The sequence below is a fragment of the Pan paniscus genome, chromosome 1 (assembly GCF_029289425.2).
Source record: "Pan paniscus chromosome 1, NHGRI_mPanPan1-v2.0_pri, whole genome shotgun sequence".
NCBI lineage: Eukaryota > Metazoa > Chordata > Mammalia > Primates > Hominidae > Pan > Pan paniscus.
The window spans coordinates 175,528,704-175,544,416 of NC_073249.2; the positions used below are offsets into that span (position 1 = coordinate 175,528,704).

Sequence of the window (15,713 nt, forward strand, 5' to 3'; positions counted from 1 at the left end):
CCTTTGACTGTGCCCCAACAGCCAGCATGTGACATGCAGCATCATCTGTAATCCACACAACTCTGACCAGGGAAGCCTTGCTTTCTCCACTTTAATAGAGGAGGAAACTTAGGCGCAAAGAGGTGAAGAGTGTTGCCCTGGATTATAGTGAAGAAGCCAAAATTCAGAGTCAAATATCCTATTCCCAGCAGTATATTGTACTGCCTCCCCCAGAAATGGCTTCAGTATCTCTTCATGCTTCCTAAAATGCATAGATGTCAGGGTTTTCTTTTTAATATTCGGTGGATAATTTTGTGTTCTGCTTTTTTCATATTTTTCCATATTCAAGCAAATTCGTTTAGGCAGCAAGGCTTTTTATTGAGCCAGGCACTGTTCTAGGCACATTAGAGAACAAAACAGTAATGCAAAAACAAATTCCTGAAGCTGGGCACAGCCACATGTCCCTAGAGTCTCAGCTACTCAGGAGGATCACTTGAGCCCAGGAGTTCAAGACCAGCCTGGGCGATATAGTGAGACCCCACTCAAAACAAACAAAAGCCCTACCTGTGGAACTTAGTTTAATAGGGAGAGGGAGAATAAATGAATAAGCAAAATAAAAAGATGTCACATGACAACAAGCACTGTGGAAAAATAATGCAGGGCAGAAGAACTGGGAGGATGGGGGCAGGGGTTCAATTTTAAATAGAAAGGGGCTGGGCACGGTGGCTCACACCTGTAATCTCAGCACTTTGGGAGGCTGAGGCGGGCAGATCATCTGAGGTCAGGAGTTCAAGACCAGCCTGGCCAACATGGTGAAATCCAGTCTCTACTAAAAATACAAAAATTAGCTGGGCATGGTGGCGGGCACCTGTAGTCTCAGCTACTTGGGAGGCTGAGGCAGGAGAACCACTTGAATCCGGGAGGCAGAGGTTGCAGTGGGCCGAGACTGTGCCACTCATTCCAGCCTGGGTGACAGAGTGAGACTCCATCTCAAAAAAAAAAAAAAAAAAAAAATTAAACAGAATGGTCAGGGAAGGCCTCACGGAGAAGGTGATATTTGAGCTGAGACCCAAAGAAGGTGAAGTAGTGAATCATGTGAGAAGAGCATTCCAGGCAGACGGAATAGCAAGTCCAAAGGGCCTGAGGTGGGAATGTGCCTGGCATATTTGGAGGTGAGCAAGGAGGCTGGTGTGGCTGAAATAAGAGAGGGAATAAAGGGAAATGATGTCGGGAGATGATGGGAGCATACAGGTTGTGCAGGGCCTCATGAGCCATAGACAAACTAGTTTTTGCACTGAGGAACATGCGGAGCCTTTGCAGGGCTTTGAGCAGAGTTGTGATGTGATCTGGCCTAAGTGTCAAATGGGCCTGGTGCTGTGTGGATAATAGACAGTAGCAGACTACGGTTGTGTGCCACCATGCCCAGCTAAGTTTTTATTTTTTGTAGAGACGGGGGTTTCACTATGTTGCTGAAGCTAGTCTCCAACTTCTGGCCTCAAGCAATTCTCCCGCCTTGGCCTCTCAAAGTGCTGGGATTACAGGCAGATGGAGCCAATTTCTATTGTCACCAGCAGTGTGTCAGGTAGCTCATCTGCCCTGAAGATATGTAGCTCATTTAATCCTTGCAACAACCTAATGAGGTTGGTGCCATCATCATCCCCGTTTCAGAAATGAAGTTGCTGGCCCAGGGTGTCAGGTGCAAGCCCTGGCTTTCAAACCTGCTCTCTGAACTATTCTCTAATCGGATGAATTGCTTGGGACTGCCCAGCTAGGACATAGTGGGGCCAGGAGTCCATCCAGATCTTCCTGGCTTTGCATCCCAAGTTCTGACCCCTGAAAGGATGCCATCAATGCTGGAAACCCCTCATTAGAGCTCTGACCCCTTTTTTCAGTTAGAGCTGTTCTTGGTCCCTTGTGCTAACCCAGGCTCCTTCTTTAGACCTACCTTCAGCAGCTCCTAGAGACCAGACTTGGGTAGAAGAGCCCAGATCCTAGAACAGAGACCCTCAGAGCAGGGAGGGCTCATGAGTTCTTGGCCCAAATTTCTCTCCCCTTTATATCTGGTGGGAAGAGGAAACTGCCCCACAGTGGGGCAGTGACTTGCCAAAGGTCACAGAGCTAGCGGGGGGCAGAGTCCATGCCTGCCCAAGGACCAGGAATAGATCCTTCCTTAGGGGCCCTTGCCAGAGAATATTTAAGATCTGTCACTGTCACAGCCCTCCAAAGGCCCTTTGTTGACAGGCCTGTTCACTTGTGAATTATTAATGAGCCCAAACCTGTAACCTGCTAGGGTGGGGCTCACTCGCTTTAAGGAAACCTGCTTTACAGTCACCAGTTCAGTGAGAGAGGAAGGGTTCTAGACTCTGAAGAAGGGGGATCTGGGCTGGCAGAGACTGCAGGTGTTGGGGAGGGGGCGCTTCATGCCAGGGAAAGGCCTGGGGGAAGGGGCTGGGAGGGGTGCTGAGAAGGGGGAAGGAGTCACCCAAATAATGCTCAGTAATCTGCACAGCATCCCTGAGAGTTTGGGATTATTATCCCAGGTTTATAGATGGGAAAACTGAGGTTCTGAGAGGTAGAGGCAGAACTGACTTCACAGCTTAAGCTCTTTCTACAACAATGGCATCATGTGTCACTGCTTGCATCCCCCATTTCTATGACCTCTCCCACTTAAAACACCCCTCCTTTCTTCTCTTCTTCCCCCTTTCCCTAGAGAATAAGGAATCAAGACCTGGGTTCGAGCTACGGCTAGATGTTGGTCCAAGCCTCTATTTTCTCATCTGTAGGATGGGAGGTAATGCTATTACAAACTTTCTAGGGCATTCTAAGGGCTCACTTAATAGGTATTTATTAAGGGCTGTTTTTTTTTTTTTTTTTTTTTTTTGTGAGACAAGAGTTTCTCTCTGTCGCCCAGGCTGGAGTGCAATGGTGTGATCTCGGCTCACTGCAAGCTCCACCTCCCGGGTTCAAGTGATTCTCCTGCCTCAGCCTCCTGAGTAGCTGGGATTACAGGTGTCCACCATCACCTCCAGCTATTTTTTTTTTTTTTTGTATTTTTAGTAGAGGTGGGGTTTCACCACGTTGGCCAGGCTGTTCTTGAACTCTTGATCTCAAGTGATCTGCCCGCCTCAGCCTCCCAAAGTGCTGGGATTACAGGCATGAGCCACCGCGCCCGGCCATATTAAGGGCCTTCTTAAGTTGACAATGGCACAGGTGAAAGCAGTCCATGAAGTTCTCAGGGCCATTGAGAGGTGTGGTGACACTGGTGATTTGTTCTTGCACGCTGGGGAGGAAATGAGGGAGGAAAGCAGGCCTGGCATCTCCCAGGTGTAATGCACCAGGAAACAGGTCTCCTGACAGGAGGAAGGCACCCAGGACTCAGGATGCTCTCCCATCACCAGGGCTCAGCTGTCACCTCAAGGTGGGGACACACAGGTGATCCAAGTAAGGTCACTTGAGTTGGGGAGGCAGAAATGATGATGGTGACTCACAGACTCCCCTGTGCTGGGGCTGGGCCAGAGCTCCTGGGGGCCAGGAACGGCCTGGGTGGGGCCCTCCTGAGGGGTGGGCCACTCTGATGCACTGACTCACCAGGTGACTGGCTCTAGCATCACTGTTCACTGTGATGGTGTGGGGAGAGTTCCAGCTCTAAAGGCAGCTCTTCTGCTTCCCTTACTGAGCTCATTTTTCATCTGTGAAATGGGGAGGAAAGTAGTGTCTAGTGGTCCACCACAACCATCACTAGGTCATTTATATAGCACTCTGCTATTTTCTTTTTTTTTTTTTTTTTGAGACAGGGTCTCACTCTGTTACCCAGGCTGGAGTGCGGTGGCACCATCATGGCCCACTGCAGCCTCAACCTCCTGGGCTCCATTGATCCTCCTGCCTCAGACTCTGGAGTAGCTGGGACTACGTACCCCATGCCGGGCTTTTTTTTGTTTTAGATGGAGTTTCACTCTTGTTGCCCAGGCTGGAGTGCAATAGTGCGATCTTGGTTCACCGCAACCTCCGCCTCCCGGGTTCAAGCGATTCTTCTGCCTTAGCCTCCCATGTAGCTGGAATTATAGGCATGCACCACCACGCCTGGCTAATTTTGTATTTTTAGTGGAGACAGGGTTTCTCTGTGTTGGTCAGGCTGGTCTTGAACTCCTGACCTCAGGTGATCCGCCCACCTCAGCCTCCCAAAGTGCTGGGATTACAGGCATGAGCCACCACAACTGGCCTGGCTTTTTTTTTTTTTTGTAGAGACAGGGTCTCACCATGTTGCCCAGGCTGGTCTTAAACTCCTGGGCTCACGCAATCCACCTGCTTTGGCCTCCTAAAGTGCTGGGATTACAGGTGTAAGCCACCATGCTCAGCTTATATATGAATTCTTAATACTCAGAGCAACCTTGGAAGTCGGCAATATTATTTCCATTTTACTGATGAGGAAACTGAGGCTCAGAGAGGTGGTAAAGTGAAAATTAAATAAGATAATCCATGTTATACACTGAACATCATGTGTAGCATGTAAAAAGCCTGTGATGTGTGTCAGCCATTGTTATAATAATAACCTCAGAGGGAAATTGTAAAGTGCTAGGCCCCGCATTAGTGCCTGGTGACTAGTCAGGTACCTGATGTCAGGCCCTGAGACACAGAGATGAACTCGACCAGGCCCTAGCCTCCAGAAGCAGACAGTCACATACAAACCTCACTCTCTGCTCCCCACCACCCCAAACACACATACCACACACAGACAGTGACAGCTCAGGGTGATTAAGGTAGGTCAGAGTGGGTTAGGGCAGTGGGTGCAAAGGGAGCCCCTGGCCCATCTATGGAGGGAGGGCTTCCTGGAAGAGGTGACATCTGAACTGAAACCTGCAGGGTTAGGAGGAGTTTTGGCATATGGCAAAATGTCAACAAATGTTGGTCAAATACAGTAAAGGTTTACTCTGGAGCTAATACAGCTTATAGCTTCAGGATTCTTCATTTACCTGGCCCCTGCCAAGGCTCTGGGAGAACCCTGGCAATTTTATACAGGCTGACTATCCCTAACCCAAAATGCTCTGGACCAGAAGTGTTTCAATTTTTGGATTTTCATGGATTTTGGAATATTTGCATATGCATAATGAATTATCTTGGGGATGGGGTCCAAGCCTAAACATGAAATTCATTTGTGTTTCATATACAACTTATACACATAGCCTAATGGTCATTTTTTTTTTTTTTTTGTGGGGGCGATGGAGTTTTGCTCTTGTTAGCCCAGGCTGGAGTGCAATGATGTGATCTCAGCTCACTGCAACCTTCGCCTTCCGGGTTCAAGCGATTCTCCTGCCTCAGCCTCCCGAGTAGCTGAGATTACAGGCATGCGCCACCATGCCTATCTAATTTTGTATTTTTAGTAGACATGGGGTTTCTCCATGTTGGTCAGGCTGGTCTCCAACTCTTGACCTCAGGTGATCTGCCTGTCTCAGCCTCCCAAAGTGCTGGGATTACAGGCATAAGCCACCATGCCCAGCCACCTAAAGGTAATTTTATACAATATTTTTAATAATTTTGTGCATGAAACAAAGTTTGTGTACACTGAGCCATCAGAAAGAAGTGTCACTCTCTCAGCCACCCATGTGGACAATCTGTGATTATTTGGCATCATCATCATTTTTGACTCTGAATTTATGTGCTCCCAATAAGCATTTTTTTACCCTTATTCACACATAAGTACTTAACAATAAAAATATAACATACCATTAATGCAGTGAAAAAATAAAGTGTTCAGGGTAACTCAGCAGCACGTGAGCATCAGTAGAATGCCTGTGTCCGCTGTAACAACAGCACAGCAAACATGGCAGGCCTGCAGTCTCCAACTACAGTGCTCAAAAAGCTTCAAGTTTCAGGCCGGGCGCGGTGGCTTACGCCTGTAATCCCACTGTGGGAGGCCAAGGTAGGTGGATCACTTGAGGTCCAGAGTTTGAGACCAGCCCGGCCAACATGGCAAAACCCTGTCTCTACTAAAAATACAAAAATCAGCTGGGCATGGTGGCACATCCCTGTAATCTCAGCTACTCGGGAGGCTGTGGGATGAGAATCACTTGAACCCGGGAGACGGAGGTTGTGGTGAGCCAAGATCACGAGATTGTGCCACTGCACTCCAGCCTGGGTAACAGAGTGAGACTTTGTCTCAAAAAAAAAGAGAAAATAAAAAAAGCTTCAAATTTTGTAGCATTCTGGATTTCGGATTTTCAAATTAGGAATGCTCAACCTGTATTGGTAAATTTGTATTCTTTTTTTGAACAGTGGCCTCCCCATTGTAAGCTTCTGGATCCACCCCCGGTTACATGAATGACTAACAAGTGACAAGGGAGGAAGGTGTGTTCCACACAGAGGGAACAGCATGTTTAAATGCCTAGAGATTTGAAAGTGCATGGCATGTGATAGGGGCCCCAGCCTCATCATCCTCTTTACACGTACTGCTTGTGGTCTCACCAGCCTCACCCTTTCCCACTTCCATGCCTTCATCCATGCTGCTCCCCGATCTGGTACACCCTCTCCATGACTTCAGTTTGTTTAAATAATATAAACTTCAAGGCTCAGTTCTGTCACCACCTCTTCCAGGAAGCTCCCCAGTCTCTCCCCTTGTCTTGATTCTTTATAGTTGCTGGTGGATGTCATCATAGCTTACTTCTAGTAGTTAATTATCTTTTTCGTGCCTGTATATGAGACTCCTAGAGATGGGATGATTCTTGCAAGTGAGCATCTGCCCCTGCTCACAAATGGGCAGGATGGGACTTCACTGCCTTTCCAGGCAGCCTGCTTAGATTTTAAGCAGCTACCACCAAGCCCAAACTGCCTGGCTCCCCTGGGATCTGGTACAAGTCCTGTTCCCACCGTGGTTGCTTCTGCAGGCTGTCCCCTTCTGCTTCCTCTTCTGACGTCCTGGAGGTCATAGTTGCTCCAGGGGAGCTACAGTCCTTCCTTCCTTCTGTCCCTTCCTTTGTGAAGGGACAGCTCTAATGGCAGCCACATGCTCTGATGAGTCATGGTTAAGAGCAGCATCTGGGGCCAGGAGATGGTGACTGGTTAACTCTTCATGGGCCAGTGGCTTTCTGTGCCAGAAGATCAGGTCAGGTGGAGACACCGCCTCAGGGCTCGGTGCACAGTGGACATTTGGGGAGCGTTGTGGGTGACCCCCACACAGGCACTGGGAATGCAGGGGAGAGGGGGCCAAGGGGGAAAGGGGCCAGAGTGTTGGCTTTGGATTCAGGAGGGATGGATTCCAGTCCTAGCTTGCCACTTATTAGGTGAGTGACCATGCGTGAATCAAATGAACCCCATGCCTCAGTTTCCCCATCTGTAAAATAGCAATTATGGGGATCATTTGAGAAGGCAGTGTGAACTGCCAGCTAGCAGTGAGTGCTAAACCGCGTTTTCCCCGCCTTCTGGTCTCCTGCAGTCACTCAGTGGGCGAGATGGTGGGATTAAAATCCCGGCCTGACTCTGGGGGCTGTCTTTGTCTGCACGAATGCCCCCATTAATGCGGGAGGATGGTGACGGCTCAGGTGGGGGCCGCTTCGGGGCGGAAGCTGTGGGGAGGAGAATTGACAGTAAAGTGGACCTCAGGTCCCGGAGAAGAACTTCTAGCGCCAAATAGGTGGGGACGTGTGAGGAGGGAGCGAGCTCCCGGCCCGGGCGGTGTCTGCGAAGAGGGCGCCGGGCTCTCACCTGTCGGAGCGGGGGTGGGGGCCACCCAGAACCCCCGGCGGTGCGGGAGCGCGGGTCGCCGCGGGCGGCCATGGCCCTACGGTGCGGGTGGGGAGACCGAGTCTCGGCCCGGCCCCGCCGCCTTCCCCGCCCCCGGCGCGCCCCTCCCCGGCCGCCGCGTCCGCGACCGCACAGCGCCCGGCTTGGGGTTGCGGCGGCAGCACCTGGGCCGCGATTGGCGTCCGGCTGGGGCAGCGCCGCCCGCGCCCCTCGGCGATGACCTCGGCTGGCGGCGCCCCAGGAGCCCTGCCCGCGGGGTAAGTGCGCGGCTAGGAGGCCCGGGGGCGCGGGCGGCGCGGGCTGGGGCCCGGGCAGGTGGCGGGCGCCGCGCCAGGCCTCCCCCCGCGCACCGGCCTGGGGCCGCACTGCGGCTTCCAGCCCCCACCCCGCCCGGCCCCTGGCAGCCGCCGCCGCTGCCAGGAGTGGGGGCAGGGGGCTGTGAGGAGGCGGAGGCGCGGGGACCCCGGGTCGGTCACTCACCTTCTGGGTCCCAACTTTCTCACGGAGCTGTAGTCACAGACACGTTCAGAGCAGCCTTCCCCACCTGCCTCGTGGCGTTCACTCCTGTGGGGTGGGCCCTGTTACTCTCATCCCCATTACAGATGAGGAAACTGAGACACAGCACTTAAGTGACTTGTCATCGGTCACCCAGGAGGTAAGAATTGGGGGTGGGATTTGAACTCAGTTCTGTCTGTTGTCAGATCCCCCCACCCCATCATCTTCAGGGACATTAGGGGAACTTAAACGGCTAAGGTATGGGCCAGCCGGGCCGATTGGGTGCAGCAGGAACCTGGGTAGTAAAAAGTGGGTGTTGTCACCTTCAACGTGGCTCTCCTGCCCAACCCTACCCACATCCCACTGAGAAACCCCTATAGGACCCCTACCTAGATCACCCCCCGTAGCAGTGACAGCCGCTACTGCCGGGAGACCTTCAGCAACTCTCTGCTTTTCCTGGGCCCCAGTGGGCAGGGCAGGGGGCAGCTGCTAGGAGCCCTGACTGCTGGGAGGTTGCTGGGCAGAGAGCCGGCCCAGGTGAGCTGGGAGGAGGGCTCACCCTGCCTGGAGCCTCACCACCAGTGACAATATTTGCTAAGGGCCCGAGGCTTGACACATGAACAGGGAGGTGACGAGGCTGGTGCCAGCTGGCAGCTGGAAGTCTCTACAGGGCTTGCGTGTGTGTGGCTCTATCAGGGCTTGGAAGCTGGGTTGCTGGGGGACATCCTGGCCTGGGAGAGGGTTGCCTGGTGAGTTTCAGCTTCATCATTTTTGTTGTGTGACTTTGGCCAAGTCCTTTACCCTTCCTAGACTTCTGGTCCCTCCTTTGGAAAACACAGAAGTGGGGCTGGCTGTTCCTTTCCTGTTCTGGGCTCAAGTATTTGTAAAGCTGGAGGTTGGGTAGGTTCCTTCTGCACAGCCCTGACTGAGCACCACCACCCTGCTGGGTCCAGAAAAGTGGTTTCCAGGAGAGAAGGCGGGCATGGAGCAAGGTATCTATCAAAGAAGTCTAGACTCCCTGGCTGAAAACCACATTCATCCCACTTCGTTATATGCTTACATCCCTGCCTAAGTGCCCTCTACAACCCCGGGCTCCTCTGGCCCTGCTGCAGGCCTCAGGACAGCAAGCTTGCTCTTCTCACGCTGGTGGGTCTTCCTTATGCAGAACCGTACCTGCCTCTCTGCATGCCTGCCCACTCTTCTTTGAAGCCACCTGTCCATCTGTCCCCACCCCTGGTTAGGGTCATCCTGGTGGGGTCTGAGCATAGGAGGGCCGCATGCAGCAGGACCATTCTCACCTTCGCTACAGAGACACTCACTCAACAGACACTCAGCAAGGCCTGCTCTGGGCCCAGATGGTCATTGGTGAACAAATCAAGCCTTAAATCTCTACCTTTTTAAAAATTATGAAATATTTTAAGCCTTCAGAAAAATATAGCAAATAGTAAAATGAACTCACAAACCCTTGCCACCCAACTTTGTCAGATATTAACATTGTGCCCCATTTATTTTATATTCTTTTTAAGAAATAAACCATAGTAGAGACCCTTGAAAGTCTTGTGGAAACCTCTTCCCTCCTTCCCTCTCCAGAATTAATTGCCATCCTGAATTTAGGTTTTATCATTTCTCTGTTTTTATTCTTTTACTCAGTGTGTGTAAGTCTTAAAAATATGTAGTTTGTTCTTACTTCAAAGTTTTCTGTGAATGGAGTCCTATAGCATGTGTCATGCTGCAGCTCGCGTTTTCACACTCAACTTCAGGTCTCAGATTTAGCCTTGATCCTGCAGCTCTTGTCCCACTTGCCCTGATGTGTGATATACCACCCTATGTAGACACCTCCGTTTGTTTATTTATCCTTCTTGATGGATGTCGAGGTGTTCCCAGTGTCTTGCTATTCAGACAGTGAATATTCTTGTATGATGGTGTTTGCACATGTGTTTCACGAGGGTGCCCCCTTAGTAGTGGAATTGCTGGGTTGTTGGATGTGCGCACTCGATCTAAAATAAAATAAAATAAAATAAAATAAAATAAAATAAAATAATAAAATAAAATAAAATAAAATAAAATAAACAAGAGACAGGATCTCACTTTGTTGCCCAGGCTGGTCTCAAACTACTGGGTTCAAGCGATCCTCCTTCCTTGGCCTCCCGAAGTGCTGGGATTACAGGAGTGAGCCACTGTGCCTGGCCCACTCAATCTTTTAAAGTTATTTAGTTTCATTATAAAGTCAGTGCTACTTGATCAAGAAATGATGGTAAAGCCGCATGCAGTTGCTCACGCCTATAATCCCAGCACTTTGGGAGGCCCAGGCAGGCGGATGACTTGAGATCAGGAGTTTGAGATCAGCCTGGCCAACATGGTGAAACCCTGTCTCTACTAAAAATACAAAAATTAGCCTGGCATGGTGGTGCACACCTGTAATCCCAGCTACTCGGGAGGCTGAGGCAGGAGAATCTCTTGAACCCGGGAGGCGGAGGTTGCAGTGAACCCAGGTAGTGCCATTGCACTCCAGCCTGGGCGACAGAGAGAGCCTCTCTCAAAAAAAAAAAAAATGGCAATACATAATTTTAGAAAAAATAATAATTACTCACATTTTCTGAGTACTCTTGTGCTTTCCATAGTCTTAGTCACTCTTCACAAAAACCGTGGGAGGTAAGTACTGTCATTCCCATCTCCTTGATGAGGAAACGGAGGCTCATAGAGGGTATGGAACATTCCCAAGGTTATCCAGCAAGTAATAGCTGCAGCTTGAGTCTAGGTTTGTCTGCTTTCAGAACTCTTGCAGGCCACACATCACTCCGTGACACATTTATGTGCAGCTAAGGGGGACTCTTTGGAAGGAGAGTCACAATCATTTTTGCAATTTAGAAAGATCACTTCTGAAGCAACAGATCCCCATGGGCAGATTATTTTACTCGTTGAGCCAAAGTTCCCCTCAGTGGTGGAGCAGGGATTAAAATCCAGCTCTGACTGCAGTTGGCTTCCTGAGCGACCGCTCCGCCGCCTCACCCACCCCACACCCACCTCATCCTGACTGGGATGGAGGTAGGAGGATTTTCTGTTCTCAGTGGGAACTGAGGGTCTCCCAGCTCTACCCAGATCTGCCCATGAGGCACAGAAGCAGCAGTCCAAGCCAACTCTAGTAGAGAAGTGGGAGGGAAGGGGAGAGTGGGGGCGGCTCCGGGCTACCTGACACCCCCTCCCACCCTCTAGCTCCCTTCTCGTTTGGGCCTCAAGTGTGGGTGGGATCTGAATGAGAGAGCCGCCACCACTGTGCCAGAGCTCCTAGCATTGGTCACCAGCTCTGCTCCATCCAGCCCAGCACCTCTTCTCCGCGTCCCTCTCCTTGGTTCCCCAACACACAGTGGAGAGGCCACCATCACCGCAGGAATAGATGTCACCTGGGCCAGGCAAGGTGTCCTGGGAAAAGAAAGGTCTTGGAGACGCAGGGGCAGCCTGTGGAGAAATGGGGGCCTCAGTCTCAGCCAGGTGAGGGGAAAGGTTTGGCGCTGTTGCTTCCACAGAATGCATTTTTGTCTTCTCCCAGGCTCCTGAGAGGAGCCTGACTGCGTTCCTGTCTTCACTGCCTGTCCCTGCCATATCTATCAAAGACAGATAAGGGTGCCTGCTGGCAGGACTGAGTGAAATAATGCAGTCATCAATTTAGATAAGTTGAAGTGGTAATCTCTTTATGACGATGGGTGGTTGGTTGTTAATGCTATTATTAAGTCAAATGGGGCGGATGTCTCCAGCCTTCCTGAGCTCTCTAGCCACCGCAGCCTCACCCCTCCATTTAGCTGGCCTTGCAGAGCCTCTGTCTTCCAAGCCCTTCCAGAGGCTTGTACCTCCTAACTGTGGTGTCATGCCTCCAGCCCTGTGTGTGTGCTGTTTCCCCTTCTTAGACTTCTTTCTCCATCTTGTTCTCAGTTTGATGGCATTTTCCTTGATGCCATCCTCCTTCCATGATGCCATCCTCCTTCCGCCCAGCCTCCTCAGTGCCCCAGGCTGAGTTAGAGGTGTCTTCTGGGCCCCTTTGGCCCCCAGTGATTCCCATGATCACAGCCCTGAGCACTGTGGCGGTCACTGCCCTGTCTGCATCTGTCACCTGTAGGCTGTGAGCTCTTGAAGAGGCAGGCCTAGGTCTGTGTCCACTCTGTGTCCCCAGAGCCCAGTCCCACGCATAGCCTAGAGCACGAGATTCGCGGGTGCTTGTGGGAGGGAAGGAGGGAGGAAATCAGCCCAGGGCTCAGCTCGCCCCCAGTCTGGGGGAGGTTACCGCAGACAGCCTCATCCCAGTTAAGCAGAAGAGGTGCCGGGGCTGCTGAGGGAAGGACTGTGCCCCTCTGCACTGACTGTCCATTCGGCCTGGATCTTTCTCTCCAGGTAGACCAAGTAGACAGGACCTTTTCCTCGGTGGGGGATGGAGGTGGTGAGGGGTGTGTGCAGAAATGGGAGGCAGGCTCTTGGCTCAGAAATTGTTTAGAGGTTGGCATAAACCACAACAATGGGCTTGACTTTCTGGGGCTGAGCTGATGGGTACTGGCTCAGGCAGAAACTTGGGTTAGGATGCATGCTTGGATGTGTGACCTTAGCCAAGTTACCCGTCCTCTGTGCCTCAGTTTCCCCATCTGCAATAGGTGTGGGGGGGTAATAATCCCATTTCACAGGGCATTTTGAGAGCAGTTAGAGAGAATGCCAGTTAAACACCCAGGCAGTAGATGCTCACTGCTGCCTCATTGATTCATCCAACAGAGATGAGTGGCTTGAACACCAGTCACTAGGCTATGCCCTGGGCAGAGACAGACACCATCCCCGCCTCTGAAGAGAGGGGCAGGGACCACATCAGGTGGAGCCTTTTAGGCCATGGAAAGGAACTTGGCCTTTACCCTAAGAGCAATGGGAAGCCAGGGAAAGATTTTAAGTCCAGAAGTGACATTTGTGGTTTTTTTTTTTTTTGAGATGGAATTTTGCTCTTGTTGCCCAAGCTGGAATGTAATGGTGCGATCTCTGCTCACCACAACCTCTGCCTCCCATGTTCAAGCGATTCTCTTGCCTCATCCTCCGTAGTAGTTGGGATTACAGGCATATGCCACCACGCCCAGTTAATATTGTATTTTTAGTAGAGGCGGGGTTTCTCCATGTTGGTCAGGCTGGTCTCGAACTCCTGACCTCAGGTGATCCGCCCGCCTCGGCCTCCAAAAGTGCTGGGATTACAGTCATGAGCCACCATGCCCAGACAGATGTGGGTTTTAAAGATGTATCTTTGGCAATTATGGGAGAGACAGGTTAGGGGAAATAATGCTTCCAACATTCTCTCTCAAAGAAACTACCTAGAGGCGGGGATGAGTTACAACAAACATCCTTTAAAGTACATTCCTGGCCAGGTGCAGTGGCTCACGCCTGTGATCCCAGCACTTTGGGAGGCTGAGGCGGGTGGATCACCTGAGGTCAAACACCTGAGGAGTTTGATACCAGCCTAGCCAACATGGTGAAACCTCATCTCTACTGAAAATACAAAAAAATTAGTCGGGCATGGTGGTGGGCACCTGTCATCCCAGCTGCTTGGGAGGCTGAGGCAGGAGAATAGCTTGAACCTGGGAGGAGGAGGTTGCTGTGAGCTGAGATCGCACTACTGGTCTCCAGCCCGGGCAACAGAGAGACACCCTCTCCTCAATAAATAAATAAATAAAATAATTAAGTACATTCCTGAACTCCCACAGAAGTAACAGAAACCCCCTCCAGCCAAGCGTGAAGAGAGAACTGAAGTCAGGCTGGCAAACAAGATGAAGCCACAGCAACCTTAGGCTATTTACACATTTCAGAAATCTAAAGCCAGGAGTTTCAACGGCCACTCAACAGATGGGAAAGAAGGTCTTGGGCCTACACAGTTACAGTTTGAGGAGTTGGAACTTAGCATTCCCCAACTCAACACTTAAATCTGGGACCCTCCAAGGGCTACAGCCTCAGTGAATAGGAAGATTGGCTAGAAAAAAGGTCCGCCCCCACCAGCAAAGCTAGACAGCATTTCTGGTGGGAAAAAAATACTCCCTAAAAAATGATAAATACTGGTCTGCCATCACACAAACTTTGGGTTTGATGGCACACCACTACCTTTGTGGTCCTGGAAACCATAAACTTAAAAAAGTAACTTAAATGGTCTCAGGGTGGTAGTTCCCCTGGGAACCTGGCCAGAGTAAATGAAAAATCCTTCCTGGAGCAATGTATCCTGTCCCACAGTCCCTTTGGATCTGTCAAACATGAATTTGTAATGTAATTGCAAAACACACAAGGAAATAAGCCACTGTGAGCAGCAGGCACCAGAAACAAGAAAGAGCAGAATTAGTTTCCCTGAGAGTCTAAAATGCTAGAATTATGAGATATAGAATAGAAATAATTATGTTTAAAATGTATAAAGGAATTGAAGATGGACTTGAGGCAGGGAACATAATACTACCCCAAATAACTAAGATTTGAAAAAGAACCAAGTGGAATTTCACAAAATGAAAAATATAATCATTGAAATGAAAAATTCAGTAGGTAGGATAAGTAGCAGGTCAGACACACCTAATGAAAGAGCTGGTGAAATGAAAGCAATTACTCCGGGTCTAACAGAGAGCCCAAGAGATAGTATAGAAGTTAGTTAAGAGACATGAAATATGGAATAAAAAGGTCTAACAGAGAGCCCAAGAGATAGTATAGAAGTTAGTTAAGAGACATGAAATATGGAATACAAAGGTCTAACAGAGAAGAGAGAAGAAGGTGGAAAGAGTGGAATGGAGAGTGTTCCAACAGACCTGGGTAAAGATGGTGCTGGCCTGGACCAGAAGGTATTGGGCATAGAAGGGATTGATTGAGAGATGTTAGGAAGTAGGCTGTGGCTTATACCTATAATCCCAGCGCTTTGGGAGGATGAGGTGGGAGGATCACTTGAGCCCAGGAGTTCAAGACCAGCCTGGGCAACATATGAGACCCTATCTCTGTAAAAATTCTTTTAAAAAAAGGAAGTAGAAATGATGGGATTTAGTGGAGTTTAGTGATGGAGGGGATGACAGAGGCCAGAGAAGGGATGTGGCAAAGATGATTATCAGATTTTTGGCTTGGGGAATTGGGTAGAGGAGTGTTGCTTATTGGGTAGAGGAGTGGACAAGCATGGTGTCTCACGCCTATAATCCCAACACGTTGGGATGCTGAGGCAAGAGGATCACTTGAGCCCAGGAGTTTGTTGAGACCAGCCTGGGCAACATGGCGAGACCCCATATCCACCAAAAAAAAGAAAGGCAAAGACTGGGGGAGAACAGATTGGGAGAATGAACACGAGTTCAGTTTTGAAAAAGACATGTTTCAATTTGCCTGGGAAGATCTACTGATGCATCTCAGAGTGGGAGACTTTAGAGCTGGGCCCTAAGGTATATGTAGGAGTTTACCTGGTGGAGAGGGAATTTCTTTTAACTAACTTCTGGGAAATAGGATTTCCCTTCAGGGAGAGCATCAAGCCTCTTTCTGGA

The 15,713-nt window shown here is 50.1% G+C and overlaps 1 protein-coding gene across 9 annotated transcripts in view; it reads left to right on the forward strand.

Annotated features, from left to right (window-relative positions):
* The window catches only part of TTC39A (tetratricopeptide repeat domain 39A), a 57,907-nt gene that overhangs the window by 6,704 nt on the left and 35,490 nt on the right, over positions 1-15,713 (forward strand). For 3 of the 9 annotated variants that reach the window (XM_034965000.3, XM_034965033.3, XM_063607697.1), the window contains exon 1: positions 7,814-7,970. The exons of 3 other annotated variants lie outside the window; for them this stretch is intronic. In XM_034965000.3, coding sequence (XP_034820891.1) covers positions 7,930-7,970 — 41 coding nt within the window. In that variant the 5' untranslated portion in view covers positions 7,814-7,929. Of the gene's footprint in view, positions 1-6,608; positions 7,254-7,813; positions 7,971-8,210; positions 8,369-15,713 lie in introns of those variants that run through there. 3 more of the 9 variants (XM_008954940.5, XM_008954939.5, XM_034965012.4) reach the window with 3 other exon arrangements.